The sequence below is a fragment of the Rhinolophus sinicus genome, chromosome 18 (assembly GCF_057876585.1).
Source record: "Rhinolophus sinicus isolate RSI-liver-muscle chromosome 18, RSI-T2T, whole genome shotgun sequence".
In the NCBI taxonomy this organism is placed as follows: domain Eukaryota; kingdom Metazoa; phylum Chordata; class Mammalia; order Chiroptera; family Rhinolophidae; genus Rhinolophus; species Rhinolophus sinicus.
The window spans coordinates 38,609,817-38,629,428 of NC_142518.1; the positions used below are offsets into that span (position 1 = coordinate 38,609,817).

The 19,612-nt window shown below is 44.0% G+C and overlaps 1 protein-coding gene across 1 annotated transcript in view; it reads right to left on the minus strand.

The window, feature by feature from the left end:
* Window positions 1–441: 441 nt before the first annotated feature.
* Window positions 442–19,612, minus strand: part of DGKK (diacylglycerol kinase kappa) — a 137,800-nt gene continuing 118,629 nt past the window's right edge. The window contains exons 18-28 of the mRNA XM_019718795.3: window positions 18,581–18,688; window positions 15,965–16,061; window positions 15,618–15,725; window positions 14,861–14,974; window positions 14,395–14,529; window positions 13,075–13,235; window positions 12,348–12,489; window positions 11,277–11,363; window positions 7,494–7,604; window positions 5,125–5,248; window positions 442–4,050 (exon numbers count right to left, since the gene is read on the minus strand). Of these exons, the coding sequence (XP_019574354.2) occupies window positions 3,971–4,050; window positions 5,125–5,248; window positions 7,494–7,604; window positions 11,277–11,363; window positions 12,348–12,489; window positions 13,075–13,235; window positions 14,395–14,529; window positions 14,861–14,974; window positions 15,618–15,725; window positions 15,965–16,061; window positions 18,581–18,688 (1,267 nt within the window). The 3' untranslated portion in view covers window positions 442–3,970. The remainder of the gene's footprint in view (window positions 4,051–5,124; window positions 5,249–7,493; window positions 7,605–11,276; window positions 11,364–12,347; window positions 12,490–13,074; window positions 13,236–14,394; window positions 14,530–14,860; window positions 14,975–15,617; window positions 15,726–15,964; window positions 16,062–18,580; window positions 18,689–19,612) is intronic.

The window sequence follows — 19,612 nt, forward strand, 5'->3', positions numbered from 1 at the left end:
AATAGATCCACCTTCAATCCCAGGCCTCACCAATTTTGCATCTGAACAGAACTTTCCTTCCCACCTCAAACCCTTCTGGAGGGGTGAGGAGTATCTCATGTATGTTAGGTGGGCAGATTGTGTTGTCAAAAGTTTTTCAAGGTGCTTTTTGCACTTATGTATCTATTTAGCAGTCTGGGCTATATTCCTCTACCTCACTTCACCTCCCCAGTAACTAATTCATTTCATTGAAATCTGGATCCTACAGAGAATTGGCTTCTAGAACTATGAAAGTAGAAGGCATTTATCCATAGGATTGTCCCAAATTGCAGCTAGATTTTAGAACTTTTTGTGGCAGCCATTTTCGCGCTATGCCGTCCTCCCAAGCCCATCCCGCATTTCCACCATCATTCAACTCCCCCCATGCTGAAGTAAATGAGACACTGGTGTGGATTATGTTTATCCATTTATTAAAATATTTTAAGAAGCAAAACTTTATTAACTTTGAGGACTGGCGTTCCATTTGGGGGTGGGGAGGAGGAATAGGCACCCTTTGCGGACCTTTTGTTTCTAATTTATTCTGTTACCCCATAACTACCCCAGCTTCCTCCCCCAACCAGCCCCTGGCCCTGCTGCTTATTTGCAGAGGACTCTGAGGGAAAAAAACACATAGTACAGAAAACAACATGGATTACAGTTTAGCAGACAAATAGACAAATGCAGTTCTACAAACAATATGGCCAACCAAAGTCCTTTACAGGATGGAATGATGCTAATGGGTTTGGTTGCTTTGGTGTTAGTTTCCATCTCTGATGAAACTAAAATTATTCTACTTGTTTCCTGAGGGAAGATTATGTTGACCCCGACTGTTTCTTCTGATCAACCTTTAACCTAATATTCAGTTGAATTTCTCTTCTTTATTCTTCCCCCGCCCTTGGACACAGCAAGATCCTTTTTGGAGAAAGGACTCATAGCTGCTGACCTGTCGTATTGACACCAGAAGCAATTGGTGGCAATCCAAGTCTCTTGGTGTTCTGCTTCCCCACTGTTCTGGCCAGGAATTGCCCACTCAATCAATCCCTCAGGAAGTGCTACCAAAGATGCAACCAAACCCTAGAACTTTGGCTCTTAATGGCATCGGAACATAATTGAGATGGATATTTGGTGTCTGCTCCCACCACCCGAGCAGTTGTATTATTGCAAGTAGTAAATAATGAAGTCCTGAAAGGAGCTTATGCATCCAGAGGCTAAATAAGCCAACTCCCTTGAGAAAGAAATCACCACTTCTTGCTTTGTTTTCAAGCCAGTGCATGCAAGAACAGGTGCTCAGCAAGCTGTCTTCCTTTTGGGGAAGCAACTGGTAACTAAGCCATTTAGGAGGTAATCAAGTGACTTAGCAAGCTACACCTGCTCCTGGGCCCCATCACCTGTCGGTTCTGCTCCAAGAGTTGACTCCATCCCCAAATTCTTGTGGTTTTGTTCAATATCATTCTGGGTCAGAGTGGGAGGACAGGATGGGTGAAAGGGAATCCAGATGGCACAACAGAGCAACAGTAGCATTACAGTGTACAAAGACGTATAGTAAGTCAGCAAAATAAGCACAAAAGATGTAAGCACAGTTTACTATCATCAGTGATAAAAATAATTACAAGACCCAGCCCTGCTTAGGCACTGCCAAGATAAGGCTACCCTCTCCCAGGACTTCCTTTTGTTTCCTTAAATTTGCTCATTTGGAAATTTTCCATTTTGGAAAAGGCTCTTCTGAGAAAAATGCAACTTGGTTCCCAACTCTGTGAGTGATGTGTGTGCAGGTGTTAATGTGTGCAGCCACAGAGGAGCCAAGTCAGGCTGCAAGGGGGACCTTGCTGATTTGATCTAATACCTCCGCCTGGGAAGAAAGAGTGATACCAAGAAAGACAAAGACACAGCAACAGCACTTTCCCCACTCAAATATGTACAGTAAGTTCACATATGCTGATGCTTAAATAAGTTTTAAATGTTTGTCTTTTTCCATTAACGTTCTTCTGAAGTTGTAGAGCTAGAACTTTTTAGTTTGTTGGGCACAGAAATCAGACATTTGGGGACAATCCCCTTGGTAGTCTTTTTCTCCTCACCCCTGCAGAGGTGGAACACAGGTGGCTGGTTTAAGTGGGCAAGGCTGGTGGAGTTCCAGAGTTGAGAACCAGTGCGTGGAATCTGGATTGTGCACCTCAATGAACTAGCTGTTGGACTGAGTCAGGTAACTGAGCACGCTGTTTGAGAAGTGAGGAGAGGCCAGTTATCTGGCTTTCTTTTGACAAGTGGGAAGGGACACTTACCTAAAATACGAGCTGAGGGTGGGGTGGGGATACAAGGCAGACCAGAGAGAACCTCTCTGGACACTGGAGTTTGAACAGATTTGCCTGACTGGGAGTGGGCGTTGAAAAAAATGCTCATTGGGATTGAGGGCAATTTTGGCCTAATTTGTTTTCATGAGAAATTTGGAAGAACCATGGGAGAAGCAGAGGCTTTTAGCCTCCATTTTCCCAGGCCCATGTTCTTTCTGGTTACTCTGAATGCCCCTCCGTACTCAAGGGAAAGAGTAAGATGGGAAATTCAAAAATGATTTCAGGACAGACCCAACAGCCTGTCCAGAAAATGCAGGCCAAGATGGAGCTTGTGGGGAAGGGCCAACGCTGTTACTTGATTGTCAGGCAGTCCCTAGCTTAGGCATCTAAGTCACAGCTCAAGGCCTGTTTGCTCCATATACTCTTTTTAGTGGAGAAGAGGAAAGCACAGGTCAGGGCAGCTGCTGATGTAGAATCCAGGACAAATAGAACAAAAAAGGCAGCATGCTAGCTTGGTCCCCTTCTCTAGGGCACTGGTGTTTTTGTTCCCCTTTCCGTGGCCTGGCTCAGAATTTTAAGGGGGCGTCAGAATCAGCTAGGCTATAGGTAGATCCCAGCCACTTCAAAGACGCTAAAAATGCACCAAAAGATTAGAAGTTCCACCAAGAACTAGGGCAGTTGGTAGAGGCATATATGTGTGTGTAGGGTAATGGGGGTTGGGGATGGGATCAGAGTGAGGAGGGATTCCTTGGTTAGCACAATAAATTATAGGGTCACTTAGAGGTCGAGTTGTATTTTCAGCTCTTAAAAATATATATATATATATAATATATATAGAATATATACATCTTTATGTCTCTATACACAATCTATACTGCAGCACAGCGGCAAAACATTTAGATAAAAAATCCAGCAAAAATGCAGGCAAACACTCCATGGAAGCAGGAAGGCTAGGATCAAGGCAGTAGGAGGGTAGCCTGTATGGTTGCCATAGGGGTGAGTTCAAACCAATGGGCTCACCCAGCCACCAGAGCACCACCTGGACATGTGCAAAAACATACGTGCACACATGGAAAAACAAAAATCTGCAGAAAGAGCAGTCATCACATCTACAAAGAAAGATTTCATATGATCACTGTAACAGGCAAGTGGACAACCCCCCAGGACCTCGTTCTCATGGTAATGAGCCAACTAGAAGAGACCTCCTGAAGTTGCACCTGGCAGGGATTGGGGGAGAAACACAACCGAGCCTGGTTATCCTGACCTCTCTCCTCATCTCCCTGAGAGTATTTCTTTCTTTCATTCATTCCCTAGCATCAACAGTTTCTCTGCTAGTCAGAGAAAACCACTGAATCCTTTGTAGATACCAGGCCATTCAAAAATTGCTTATCCCAATTAAATACTGTAGTTGCCCAAGGTGCACAAAGAGAAGGAGAACTGAACAAGACAACTCGAAACAAGAATCTTTGGCCAATGAGATGACATAGACCTCTAAGGAGACCTGATTGAGTCCAGGAAAAATGTATTAGTGTAAAGAATTAGGGGATCTTTCTTGGTGGTGCTCATGTTTGTTCTGAAATTATTTAGTCTAGCCTGTATTAAGGTTTTGAGAGTTTTTTAGTAGAATGCTAAACATTGTGAACTGTACTTCCAGCTTTCAAGGGCTATAATTGAGATATTGATGATGTTGTAGAATCATCATCTTTTGCTTCATCCACACGGTTTCTGCGATGCCACAAATTTCCTTCAGAGAAAAAACAAGTATAGAAATAATGAGGTTAGCACATTGCCAAATGCCCAAATGTATGGACCCTAAAGAGAGCAAACAAAGGCTGTTAGGAGACAGACTGGTTTATTTCTATTGTTCCAACCATCTCTGAACCCTCCAAACAAAAATGGGATGAGTTCTCAGAATCTGATAACCCATGGAACAGCTATTGACCCCTTCAAAAGCTTCAGAAAGACTCTCATACACCATGGCCTCCCAACTGGCAGATTCTCAAGGAATCAAACCCGCTGGACCAGACTTGAGAAAACACAGCTTGGTCAAGGGGATTCTCCCTTGACATTTGTGCAAACTCTCACTTCCTCAAAAATAAAACAAACTGCCACCCTCCATCCCTTTCCCCCCATGTCCACTGTTGCTATCTCTCTCAAGCTTCCAGGTTGTCTAGACCCTAAATTTAGGAGAGACCATTGACATCAGAATTGGCATAACTGACATCTCTAAGAGAACCTTCTTTTGAGCCCCACTGACATCAATAATGCATTAAATCCAATTGTGAAAAAGAGATAGAACTAAAATTCGAATAATGCAACATAGAAATTTTGTATTGCCTGGGCCTTACTGTAACATAGGGAATAAATATGTTTAGATAGGTCATGGAACCTGTTCCTGACCCTGCAGGTGCCTATCAGTGACACTGCCAACCCATCTCAAAGAATACTGCTTTCTGGAGCAAGGACCAAACTCTTGTATTTGACTAGGAGACAGATCTAAGTATGACTATTTTGCCATACTTTCAACCAGGAACAGGAATGGGTCAAGCAGAAAAGTAACTGCTTGTCATCATTTTTCTCTTCAGTTCTCTATATCACAGAGACCACACAGCAAGGTTCCTTCTCAGGTTCTCCCCCTGCCACTTTCTAACTCACATCTTGTCCAAGAGACTGCTTAGCATTACCTAAAGTTGGCTCCCAGCCAGCCTCCTCCTCCATCACCACCATCCATACCTATAAACATTTCTAAATGGAGCTTTAGGTCCTTGGGAGGTACCAGGGCTGCCGGGGAACCCCCAAGCCTGTCGGGGAGACTTACCAATAAAACCCTGGACTCCTTGGCCTGATTTAGGCTTGTCTTCCTCTTCTAGCTTCTTCTTCCTCAATTTGGGGAATTTAATTTTCAATCTGAGGCTTCTATTGTCAGTGTCTGAAGATTTGTCCTGGGTAACCATAGCAAGAGGAAGGTCAAAATGTTAGTTGCCTAACATTCAGAAAAAGTTCCTGGAGGCCTAGCAAGACAATGAACAAAGATTGCTTCAGAAAGCAGCTGGATCTGCTATCTATCCAGGTGTGGGTGGCATTCCTACCCACTAGTCTCATGCCCTAGGAAGGCACCATTTTTTTTTTTAACCAAGATCCTACTCTGTGTCAGGTGCCTGGCTAGATGCCTTAAATGCTGTCATAGGAGCCCCCAACAATCTTCCAAGGTGGCTATCATATAAATAAGGAAGGAGAGGCTCGGAGAGGTAAAATATGTCACCTGAGGTCATGCAACTAGGGATTGGTAGGATGAGATTGCTAAGGCCACTGCTAGCTCATGTGGCATCTCTGCATGAATTAGAAAAACCACCCCTTCCTTTAGACATGGTTTGGTGAGCCCCAACTCATTCCCTTGCCCAAATACCTTCCTATAGGGAAGAACTAGGCCACCTGCTTCCCTGTATGGAATACAAAAAGTGTTCTCTACACATAGCTCTTAATTATCAATGTGGGGTCTCTGCTCTACAGATCATGCAGGCTCTTTAATTCCAGCTCAGCCTCTCAGTCCTCTCGCTCCTGCTAAGTGTGCTTGTTTTACTACTGGTCTCAGTCAAATATTATACCAAGGTTAATTTTATTGCTAGAAAGTCCAGCCAAACACATTCCAAGAAACTTTGGGATTTTCTTCTCTTCAAGATTTTGTATACCTCTGATCCCCTCCATTGGAAGAAGAATATAAACCTGTCCTCCTCTTCTTGCTCTGACTCCCACGTACCCTCTCCTTTAGGTTATATACAAGAGCCTTCACAGCTGCCTTTCAGAACAAACCTAATGGAAGGGCACAGGACCTTGCTCCTCAGCCGAAGCCCAATGAATAATTGAGTCACCCTGCTTTTCTCCATCAAAGTGGATCTGAATCTTCTGTGGCCTTAAGGTGAGTAAAATTAGTGTCACATGAATGAGCAACATCTTGCTGGTTTGCTTTCAGTCCACTTTGCCCTCCTTTAGAGCTTCACTTCTTCGTCTTTATGGGAATACTGAAGCCCAGAAAAGAGATTATGCCCCGGGCCAGCCAGACTCACATACCGAGACATCAGGCCATGCATGACTTTTCTCATTCTTCTTAATATCCAGCCCACTTGCCTAGTTCAGGCACTTGGTGAGATACAGCTGAACTGAGTAATAGTAGAAACAGGGTGCTACAAGAGTTTGCTTCCTTTTCTGCATACCAGCATGTTTTCTGTCCCCAGAGGGCTACTGATCAAGAGCAGCAAAGTCATCAGTGAAGTCATATAAAAAAGTTATTAAATCATTTAATACCTGAAGTTGTATATGACTTTTTCTCTTAAACGGTAGCCAGATTGCTACGCTAGTCCAAACATGCCTGTGTGGATTGCTCATGTGCATATAACTGGGGTATGGAGCCAGAAAACAGGTATAATGAGTAGGGGAACCAGGGACTCCTACAGTTTGAAATGAGCCGTTTTATGGTGGGGAAATTTAATGAAAAACCCTGTCAGACTATAAAGGTAGTAATTTACCTAGTGATAGGTGGACATCTTTGAGTCATTTGATTTATTAAATGGGACTATTTTTCGATCTCAGGAAAGTACTCAGAGTTGTCCAAAAATGACAGCATCCCTACAGCTATGTTGTAGCCATGCCTGCCATGCTTGATTTGCTTTTAAGCCACACATCTGCTGGGGGGAGGCACTGGAGAAACTCCTATCCTCTCAGAGGGGGAGGGAGTAAGCAGCAGCAGAGAGAGGTGATAGTTGGAAGATTTAAGCACCAGTAATACCTGGGAAACAACCATATAGAACAGAGGTTGGCTGTAAACAGCTGGCATGGCCCTAATGGTATGTGCCAGATGTAGGCACTGAGCAGGGAGGGCAGATTGTGGCCAGGAGAACAGCACAGAAAACAAACAAACAAGCAAACAGTCTTGCTTATTCTTTCCCAATCACCTGCCACAGAATTGTTCTTCCTGATCACTTTCCCACGGTCATCTAATTTTCACATGTGCTTTCTGTCTTGTCCTGTCTACTTATGATGATGAGATGGGAGGGGAGGCTCCATTCAAAGCTCAGTCCAAAAGCCACTCCTGGACTCCCTGTCCTTCATCAGTCCTGGCCCACACTGGAAGGTAAAGCACCAAGAAAGCACCCCTCTTCCCTTTTGTTTCCCAATCCCCAGATCTCATACCTCCGGAACAAGGACTGAATTCATCCAGTCGATCTCGGATAGCTTTTCAAGCTCCTTATTCATGGCATCCAGGGCAGTCTGCAGTGTGGCTTCATCCTCAGCATTTCTCAGCTGGTGAAGACAGGAAAAAGAGTGAGTGTCCAATGCCTAGTAGCCTGCCTTCATAGACTCTTGCGTTATCCCCCACTCCCAGTCCCTGCCAGTGACCATGAGACCACAGGGTGGCAACTGGTGTCTCAGTTGGCTTTGGGGTCATGGGAAGCTCTTTTCTTTCTCAACGGGGAGACCTTGGAAACAACCAGGTGGGAGGGCTTTCCTTGGGGCTGGACATGCTCAGTTTGGCAAGCAGAAAGGCCCTTTGAGCAGTGTCAATTAACACTGACTTATACTTCTGCAGCTTAGGGTATAGGACAAGGATCCTACCCTTGACCCTCAAATTCCTAGAGACATCTAAGTTCCTCCCTAAAGAATAGGTACCCATTTTTGAGCACATACTATATGCCAGGCACTGTGCATACATGATTTCATTCCATCTTTCTAATAACTTTTAAAAAATTATTTATTTCCTTTATTTCTGTTACAGTTGACATTCAATATTATTTTATATTAGTTTCAGGTTTACAGCATAGTGGTTAGGCATTTATATAATCTATGAAGTGGTCCCCCCACTAGTCTAGTACACACCTGGCACTATACATAGCTATTACCTTATTATTGACTATATTCCCTGTGCTGTACTTTACATCCCCATGACTATTTTAAAGCTACCATTTGTACTTCTTAATCCCTTCACCTGTTCCACCCTTTTCCCCTCCAATAACTTTTCCCAACCCCCAACACCCTTACCGTCCAATAACTTTTCAGTACCTTTACAAGGTACTATTGTTTTCATTTTATAGGTGAGAAAACAGACTCAGAGAAGTTTAGTGCTCAAGATCACATGGCAAGAAAATACCCAGATCTGTTTAACTCTATAGCCTACCCTCTATACCACACAGTCCTAGAAAGGATATGTGGGATGGCCAGACGCCGTGTGGGGTGGGATCTTTATTGCACAGTTACTATGATATAAAGGCTGCTTTGTGAAGCAAGGAGAGGGATAGAGAGAGAGAGAGATTGGCTCAATTTCCCTTCCTGGCAAAGAGGGCCTGCCTCCCCAGGCTGTGCTTTAGCCCCTATCTAATCACTCTTATTAAGAAATGAATTCGAGATGGTTTGTCCCAGAGGTTCAGGAAACACAGCTTAAGCATTCCTTAGTAACCTGTGACACCCACAGGATGAACTCTGTTCAGTCCAAGGGAGACAAAATGGATTCTTCTGTCACAAATGGGTGGCAGATGAATGTGTGGGGTATGACATTGGAGGTTATAGCCAGTCAGGTTGGGATATGAGAGAGAAACAAGCCAGTGCTGACAAATAATCTCTTGATTTTGTTTTACAGCTAGTGACTCAGGACAGTACAGAGTAGCCCAGATGCACAGGACATTTGTGTGCACATGGCAGTGGGTTGGGGGCAAGTGGGTGTCAGGTAGAAGTGGCCATCAGTTCAAGGTAAGGGGAGTCCTTAGGGGCATACTTACTAGTATTACTCAAAAGTGGTGTGGTAGTCAAACCCCAAAAGCACAGAAGAAAAAGAGGAATTTGGGGCCTTGGAAAGTGATTATTAATCATAACCGGAAAGGAATAAAATGGCTTCCTAATGACTTCTTATTTGGCATCTGGAGACTCAGGCTCTGAAAAATAGAAGGTGGGTGGGCCTGAGTCTTGTGGTCTATTCTCCTGTCCTTCTGGTTCCAGTGGAAACCTTGTCCAGGACCCTTCTCTGAGGTAAATGTGCAAACTGGCTCAGAGGACTTTGTTGCTTATTATTTCTTGGTTCCTGTCCCAACACATCATTAGCCATAGTATAAGTGAGGCTGCCAAATAAGGGAAGTGGGAGTGATTGGGTGGGATTTACTTCATCATAAGTCTACATTCCTCTGCCAACACTGAGCTCTGTACTGTCCTCCTTCAAGGGGAGGAATAACAATATCCAAGTGAAATAAGCCTTATCTCCATGCCACCTCTATGACATAGCTTTTCTGGAGGTACTTGGTCATTCTTAGCTGCTGCCTGCCCTTGGTCTCATTTGGATGTGCGGATATGTGTGTAGATCCTTACTAAGCCCTTTGTTAAGTATGATATGTGCTCAATTTGGGTTGTTGGCTGGCAGGAACCAATATTCATACCATGAGCCTCAAGAAAGCCTGAGTGGCACTGAGAGACCAAGTTCCCATATTTCCTGCTGCCCGAAGTAGTAAGGTCATTGAGTTCTCCCTATATATAGAAAGTACTTCTGTTGCTATTGTCTAAGGCTGAAAAACTCTAGCTTGGGGTTCAGGTACTGGGACAGCCTGACCTGATTGCCTTAGCCACTCTGCTGCCTGTGCAGTGAGCCAATTAGATTTGCAAATGGAAAAGAAGACGTGGATGCACTTTTTGGAATATCAGCTCAGAAGCCCCTCTTCAAATAAACCATAGTTAGATGAGAGACAAGAACAGCACCTGCCTGAGGGCCTTAACAGCCGGCCCCAAAGAGCAGCGGTGATGATCAATGGACTCATCAGACCACACTTACCAAGTGTGCCTATGGGCTTTGCCTTTAGGGAAACACACAACTATTTTTGTAGCTCAAAAACTGAGCCTCGGTTCATTTTCCCTAACACTAATAAAATTTATCATCTATCAAGCTGCTACTATGTGCCAAGCACAGGTAGGCACTTAATATACAATAGTTTATTTAATCTTCACAACAACCTGGAGAAGTAGAGATTACAATTCCTATTTTGTAGATAGAAAAACTGAGATCCAGAGAGGTGAAGTTATTTCACACAGCTAGTGTTATGGATTCAATTGTGCCCGCCCCCCCAAAAAAATGATATTTTGAAATCCTAACCCTCAGTATCTCAGAATGTGATCTTATTTAGAGATAGGGTCATTACTGATTTAATTAGTTTTTAAGATGAGGTCATACTGGAGTAGGTTGGGCCCCTGATCCAGTATGACTGGTGTCCTTATAAGAAGATGGCCATTTGAAGGCAGAGGGACACAGGGAGAACATCATGTGATGTTGGAGGATTGGAGTGGTGCATCTACAAGCTGAAGAACACCCAAGATTGCCAGCAAGTCACCAGAAGCTAGGAAGAGGCAAGGAAGGATTCCCCTGTAGGTTTCAGAGGGAATATCTCCCTGTTGACACTTTGATTTTAGGCTTCTGGCCTGCAAAACCGTGAGACAATACATTTCTGTTGTTCTACATCACCAAAGGTTTAGTACTTTGTTTCAGCAGCCTTAGGAAACTAATACAGCTAGTAAGTGTCAGATTTGGTATTTGAACACAGTCCCCCAACTTTTCCCACTATTCCGTACTGTCTTCCCACATGGTGAGAGAGGTATGTGGATGCTTGGGAGACACAAAAGAGCTCACCCATTTCTACTGAAGCTATTTTAGTATGATGAAAACAACCTACTTTTGATTGGCCTGGTATGGACCCAGGAGACATTTGCCAAAGAAGAGGGGGACACTTTTCGTCAAGGATATGATAATCCCTATGGATTAGTATACTCTATGAAGTGATACAATCAATGACAACCCTGAGTGAGGATGAGACAGCAGGGACTTCCAGGTAAGCACTTGGCCAAAATACACCTATAGGTCTTCCAATGTCCTATAACCAAACATAGACCATGACCATCTTCGGATGGGATACTTTGCCCTCCCTTGTTCCAACCCCCTCCACTCACCAAGTTTTCATCCAGGAAAGCTTTGGTGTCATCGTAGAGCCCTTTAAGACTAAATGTAACATCTACTGCGTCATTTCTGCTTAGAGTCTGAGAGGAGAAGAAAGAAAAAGAAGGGAAGAGAAAGGACAAAGATAGGAATTGTTGGTTAGTAAGCATGCAGTAGCTGGCTTCTCTGTGGGAAGGTAGGAGCAGGCTAGTAGGATGTGGCTGTAGGTGAAAAATATTCAAAATATAGCACAACTAGTACAGCATGGGCACCAACCCATCAGAACTGATGCCAGCTGTCAACTACTGGAGCTGTATTGGTGTGTCCTATGAATGGTGGCACAACACAACTTGGTGTTTGGCATCATTGAGTGCTATGGGTATAGGGAAATAGGAAATATGCAAACCAGAGAGTAAGTTTGAGGCTACTTGCTGTCGCTGGGCTAAAACTACCTTTCCCATGATAGGTGAAGTTAGGCCCAACCATCTCTCTTTTTGAAACTCCAAGCCTTGAGTTCCAGGCCTCCTCCAACTAAGATCTGGCCAAAAATAAATAGGTAACCCACATTTCAGGAGGCCCTCACCCTGGCTCTTTCATATCATTTGCCTAACACTAAAGTTACTTTTCAAAAGCATCCCTTAAATCTTTTGGCAGTGGGCAAAGTCATGGGATAGCACATTTAACATCAAGCATCCTAATCTGGACCTTTCCCTCAAGAGTGAAACAAAAGCAGCCTGGAGCTCAGGTTTCAATGATAGGTGTCACCTTAACAGGGATGAAAAAGGGCCAAGACCAAGTTTCTCCCCATTCACTTGTCATTTCTCCCCTGAGGCCGGTGTGGAAGATGGCTATCAGGGAAGAGGGCTAGCTCTCAGGGTGATGAAATCTGCTATGGGATCCCCCAGTAGCCACTCTGGACCTGTAACAAGTCAAGGAATACCTGCCTTCCCCTTCACTCTATCCATCAGTTTTCTGACATATCATGTGCCCAGTTTCTCCATACAGCCTTTGACTCCTCTTCCTTCCTTTTCATCCCCTTTCCTATTTGGTTTACCTCTTTCCTTCATTTGCTTCCCCCCCCTTACCTCAATGGGAGTACAGGAAGCTGCACCTGCCTCGTTGCTACTCTCTTGGCCATAAAATACATTGTTCAGGATGTTAGCACTGGCATTCACAGAATCCATGAGGACAGACACATGCTGGTGGACCTTGCTCAGATCAGTAAGTCTGTAATAAAACAAGGACGGGTAGATGAGTCTGGGTTCTGAAGGACTGGGGTACTGATGAGGGTTGGGATAAGAATAGAAATGAAAGCCCTGGGTACCCAAATTGGGTTCTTTCCTCCCTCCTGTTATTTTCACTCATCTCTAGGTAGCCACCTATTCCAAAAATGCTTCTACTCTTTTCTAGGTATTCACCTTTGTCCATCCTTGTCTCACCTGTATTAGATATTGGGTGCCTTGGGAGAATGGAAGGCTAGATAGGGGAGGGCAGCTGACTCCAGGAAGTCCAAGGCCATCTTGATATTTAAGGGCAAGGATAAACATTCTTAGTCCAGTTGGGTCTGGGGCAGCAGGAGGAGGTCAAAGTTCATCTCTGGGCCTAATGGGAGAGGTCCAAACTGGCTTATTGCTGAGCACAAAGACCATTCCCTGCCTGGATTGTCAAGGTCTCTGTCAATATTCAGAGCTCTGGGTAAGACTCCTTTCTGATCTCAGGCTCCCCAGTAGCAAATAGATACAAATTGGCTTCTTCTCTCTATCCCTTCTTAGGATTCCCAGCCCTGTGTCTGGGCTAATATAGTCCACTTACCTGCTGATGAGGTTTTCTGCAAGTTGAGCTAAGTGCTGCATCTGGGCAGACTCCTCATCAGAGAGGCTGCCTTGAGATTCCTGGGAGTCCAGCTGGGGTTGAGAGGCAGCTTGAATTTCAATATGCTTGTACTCCCACATTTTCATTGAATTCTCAATGTCCTGGAGATGAAGACAGTGGCAGATCCTAATGACTGCTGGAGCTAAGATGGTGCATGACAGAGCTTTCTGAGTCTGATATTTGTAGGTATAGTAGGCAAAGGGAGAAGCGGGCCGCATCCATTCCCCCATACACCTAGCTACACACCTATGCATCTATCCATCATTTTATTCTTCTGTACTAGGCACTTTTAGTTTTTGTTGTTGTTACTATGTTGAGTCCTGGGACAACATGCTTCAATCAGACAGATGTTTGCCTTCCAGAAACTCCTATATGAGGGCATCATTATCAATAAGACAGTGGAATACCTTTCATGCTTCCTTCTTTGCCAAATCTAGGCAATATCTTGTGATGGATTTTAGAGCGAGACATATCTAATTTAATTTTGAATCATCCTTCTATCATTTACTGGTTGTACGACCTTTAGCAAATGATTTAACTTCCCTGGTCCTCATTTTCCTCATCTGTAAAAAGGGAATAAGTGTATCTATCTCATAGGATTGTTGGGAGGGCCTCCTTGAGATAATATATGTAAAGTGCCCAACACAAAGTGGGCAGTTTATAAACTAGACTTCCACTCCCCTCTCTATTGCTGCTTCTGTGCCCTGTCTTCAGATCAGAATGGAAGAAAGCCTCCAAACACAGAACATTTGATCAATGATGGCTCCTTTCTAGTTTTAGTTGGTTTAGCTGAAGTGTGTGACATTTGTGACTGCAGCATTTTAAGTAATCTTAAAGGAACTTAAAGACCATGTTCAATGAAGAATCTCTTGTCGAAAGAGCAGATTTCTCCATAAGAACCTGAGACCTTTAGCTCTTTGTGCAGTGGGGGGAGGACAACTTTGTCCAAAACCACAGGAGGGAGCTCCTTATTTCACTCTCTTGGACAGTGGTTTGCAAATGTCAGTATGTATCAGAATGTCTCAGGAGGCTTGTTTACAAATGCAAGTTTCCAGGAACTACCCATCCTTATGCTGATTTGTTGGGTCTGGTGTGGGGCCCAGGAATGTACATTTCTAGCAAGCACCCAAAGTGACTCTGATGCAAGTAGCATGCAAATATCCCTTTAAGGATTTCTGCTTGACTGGAAGTATTCAGTATTCAAGTAATAGCTGTAAATAAGATAGTGTAGGAACCCAACAGGAGACTTTCCCTTCTTACCCGATCTCTTGTTAGCATCTGGGCAGAATTCTTGTATCTAATCTTGATAAGGCCTGGTCTCTGAACCCAAGCCTCCCCATCCACCTGCACTGGGATACCTTCTTCACCATCAATGGTTATCATCACCTCACGACACTGCCAGAGAAAAGGAGGAGGGAAAATGGGGGAGAAAAATGAGTCAACTACTACAGACCAAGCTGATAATCCCAGTCATGGCCTTAACGTGTATCTGAAGGAGAACTGGCAAGAATGTGAATCAGATTAACTCAGGGAGGAAACACCTGTGATCTATGGGCTTTTTGCTCCTTTAGTCCCTATGACCTCTGTCTCCAACCATAGGCAGCACCTTACTGCCCACCAGATCACCAGCTCCCACCACCTTGACACTCTTATACCCAGTTAATTCCTGGGACTACCCCATATCCTGGGTTGTAGCCATAGACCTCAGCCCCTTTCTGGTGCCTACCTGGGCAATGCGATGATGATGCAGATTTATGATACGGGACACTGCCATCTGTATGGAACCAAAGATTGCCACTACCTCCAGCTTTCCATCATCTATTGCAGGAGCCTCATATTCCTGAGGAGAAAGAATTACATCACATATCCCCTCGAGAAACCATACCTTGTCTATCACAAGCAGGTATGCTTTGAAGGCTCCTGGTGAGAACTGTTAACTTATGAAGAGTGGAGTAACTGTTTATTAAAAGGGGAAAGATGAGGTCAGGAAACCAATGTGGGTAAAGGGCACTGAGGTCAAAACTCTTAGCCCCTTTTGAGATTACAGCTCTTAGCTGCTTCCCTCCCTAGCATCAAAAATGCCCAAGGTCAGTCCCATTGGCCTCACAGCCTTCTTGGGTCAGCTCAGAGGAAAAGGGTCATGGCCAATTTGCCAGGAGATTTTATTGACAGGCCTCCTTGGAGAAAAGAGCATGGCCTAGGTAACCTTTCAAGTATCTGTTAGGCCTGAGGAATGGAAACGTCCAAGACCAGGCAACACCTAAGAACGGATCTGTTCCTGAGGTCTTCAGTTGATTTTTGTGCTCTGAAATGGTAATTGCTTTTTTAAAAACTGCTTTACAGCTGCTACTAATAAAGGTTCCCAGCCCACCTCCTCTCCCCACATTGTCCACTTCCTACACCAGTCGGTCTAGCTCTCTTTCCTAGAGAGACCTTAGAGAGGACAAACCTTTCTCCCTCCCTGTTCCTTTTTGCATACTCACCATGGTTGCTGTGCTGCTTCCCCAGAAGTTGATGCCTCCGGCATAGCTGGTGATGTTGAGTACTACAATGCCTTGCAGGTTTGGCAAGGAGATGGCTTCTCCATCACACTGAAAGATACCAATGTGAAGGGTCATTTACAGAGATGGGGGAAGGGCTCTGTCTCCACTTCATGCTATCATGTTTTCATCCATAAAATGGAAATCTATTTTCATACCTACCTCCCATGAGCTGTCAGTGAAGATCAGAGTTACAGTTTGGGGAAAACCAAAGATATGGGGGAGAGTTGATTCCTAAGGTCATGAGATTTCCTTTGTCTCTGCCCAGGATTACCCTCTTTTCCACTAACCTCCAGGTGCACTCGTTCTTCCAGTTTCCTGTAAGAGCGCTGCAAAAGTTCTTTGCTTCCCAAAAGGCCATACCACATCTTGTTCTTAAGGCGGCTACTACAGGGAGATAAGGGTAGAGAAAGGTAGCTATAGGGTGAATAATATAAAGATAAATGGGTGAGAAAAAGCAAGAGGGACACCATTTTATTTCTCAAGTATCTTTATATAGAGAGGAGTCATACTGGATGGAAACTGGACACAAGAGGGGATTCTAGGATGGTGCAAGCACCTGCTCAAATTTGTTCCTGGGCCCCTCAAAGCCTCAGCATCCCATTGATAGGCAAATTTGCCTCTTTTCCTTACTGCTGATTTGGTTCAGACTTGGAAGACGCAGGTAATATTGAGAAAGTGATGCTCATAAAAAGCTGTGAGCATAGCTGGCTGGTAGACACTAACTATCCTGGCAAGTGCCACTCTAGGAGCTCAAGATTTCAGCAGCTTGGAATCAATTTCATTTGAAACACATGACTCTTAGAATGCAATTTCTTTGAACATTAACTTTTCTGGCAAAGTGGAGAAGTGGAGGGATTTTCTAAGACCTGTATATCAAACACTTAATTCAGTGCTATAGAACAGAGCTAAGTTTATTAGGTAGATTGTAGAAGAGAAGCCAGTGGAGAGAATATGGGAAAGGCAAGGATATCAGGAGACTTGGGATAAAAGTGGAAAGGACAGGGTCCTGGTGACTGTAGGATCTCTGATAAAAGCAGGCGGGGGCTTACAATCACTAGAGTTTATTATGAGCTTTTAAAGTAGAGCCACCACAGCGCATGAGTTTTGAAATGTAGAAGCTAGCACAAAATTATTTAGACTCTGTTTGTTCTGTAAGTTCTTTGGGCACTTTAGTTTCCTTATCTATAAAAATAGGAGTTTTGTTATATGGATATGCAAAATACCTAGGACAACCAAAACTGTTCTGAAAAAGAACAAAGTTGGAGGACTTTCACCTCTTAATTTCAAAACTAACTATAAAACTACACTCATCAAGACAGTGTGGTAGTTGAATAGGATAGACACCTTTCAATAAAAAAAGTGAGAATCTAGGGGGAAAAAAAACATATATTTGTGGTCATTAGATTGTTGACAAATGTGCCAACACCATTCACTGGGGGAAAGAATAGCTTTTAAAAATGATGGTGTTGTGGGTCTGGCCCGGTGGCTCAGGCAGTTAGAGCTCCGTGCTCCTAACTCCACAGGCTGCCAGTTCGATTCCCACATGGGCCAGTGGGCTCTCAACCACAAGGTTGCCGGTTCAACTCCTCGAGTCCCGCAAAGGAAGGTGGGCAGCGCCTCCTGCAACTAAGATTGAACATGGCACTTTGAGCTGAGCTGCCACTGAGCTCCCGAATGGCTCAGTTAGTTGGAGTGCATCCTCTCAACCACAAGGTTGCCAGTTCGAATCCCACAAGGGATGGTGGGCTGCACCCCCTGCAACTAGCAACGGGAACTGGACCTGGAGCTGAGCTGCACCCTCCACGACTAAGACTGAAGGGACAACAACTTGACTTGGAAAAGTCCTGGAAGTACAAACTGTTCCCCAATAAAGTCCTGTTCCCCGTCCCCAATAAAATCTTTTAAAAAAATGACGCTGTCATAATTGAATATTCATGTGCAAAAAGATGAACTTACACCCTTACCTCACACCACACAAAAAATATTAACTCAGAACAGATTATAGACTTAGATGTAAGAGCTAAAACAAGAAAAAAATTTAAAAGAAAACTTAGGAGCAAAATTTTAAGATCTTGGGTTAGGCAAAGATTTCTTAGATATAGCATAAAAAGCATCATCCATAAAAGAAAATATTGGATCTCATCAAAATTTAAAACTTCTGTATTTAAAAAGATAGCATTAAGAAAATGAAGACAAGCAACAATAAAAAAAGATAAGCAACAGGGAAGCAATATTTGCAATCCACCTATCGGATAAAGTACTTGTTCCTCAGCCACTGCCTGCTCTGGGAAAGAGATTCCGGTGGCAGATGGCAGGGGTGGTAGTGGTGGGAGGGGGCATGCTTCTTTTTACTTGTGGTTTCAGTTTACCACAAGAACTCTGAGGCTGCCTTAGGGTTTGTCTGTAGTACAAAAGTACCCAAAGGTGCCAAGCAGGTTAACACTGGAGGGGGTAAAAAAATCAGTGGGTCCAAGAGAACCCGGTTAGAAACACCAAGAACTAGTCAGGTAATACGTTGCACCCTTGCCAAGCAACAACAGATCTGAAGCCACTACTAGGACCTGGTCAAGCTCTCACAGACAGAACAAAGGTAGGCAATTTGCTGAATTGAGTCAATGTAATCTGTTTTCAGTAACAGTAACACAGCTGGCTGTGTTTATACAGCAACCCACTGGTCTAGACTATGAAGGCAGCCCAAGTTCAGGATGCTGGTGCAGAGTATCACAGGCCAGGTCAACATTTGGGGCAAGCCGTTCCACTAGCCTAACCTTGGGATGGATATGTTTTACTTCCAAAGGACCTCTTTCTTTCTGTTGCTTGCTTGAGAGGTAGGGGATGTAGGAATACACGTGTGTATTGTGACTGTGTGTCTGCATGTGGGGAGGGGAGCTTCTTTTACTTACTTATATTGTCCTGGGTGTTCATCTCTTCTGGCGTTGAACTCCAGAGAAATTTTAGCATCCAGTCCGATTCCAAAATAGTTGTTCATGACGCACCTTTCTTTGAAGCGTCTAAAATTAGCCACAGGGAAGAGGACAGACATTGGTGCAGGAAAGAAGTGCCATTATCATTGGGCTGCAGACTTCGTACGCATGATCAACAACCACTGAGGGAAGCCTCTGTGTTGGGCACAAGGCTTAACGTTCTTGAGAGGCATGGGTAGATGTACTATTGTGTTAACAAGTAGCTTTGGGAGCTGTAAGAGAGGGCACCCAGCTAGTTGGGAGGATTCAGTGGGACTGGGATTCATAATAAAGAAGTCATCTTTGGAGGCCTTCAGATACGAGTGGCCAATATTTTTTTCCATATATAATAAAGGGAAATAGAGTCATTCATTTATTCCTATAAAGAACTTTTGAGCACCTCAAATAAAAGTGAGAGTAAAGTCTGCTCTACTGTTTTCAGAGATATCTGAACTGCTTTATAGCACTTTCGTATCAAAGAGCAAAGTGACCACACATTTGGGAGAAAAGACTGATGAAAGAAGATACACACACACACACACACACACACACACACACACACACACACTCTTTTGAGATTATAAACACGTGCTGTTTGCTTATTCTTCTGCCTCCATCTCGAGTGTCGAAATCAAAACCAGCGGTGTGCTGGAGGCAGTTCGTACCAGCTCATATTAGCTGCTTCTACCTATCACTTCCCAACTCTGCATTCAACAGCATTATATCCGTAGCTTGAAATAGGCTATGCTGGGGGGGTTTATACCAGGCAATAAATCAGGGCATTTCCCCAAGAGATCTGGTTGTTAAATATTTGCCAGTAGAACCTTGATCCACTTCATAGGCTGTGTAGATGCCTGACCAAAGCTGAAGTAGAATAATATTGACTGTCAATTATAATTAAATACACACACACACACACACACACACACACACACACACACACGCACATACCGGGGTGCCCAGAAACATACC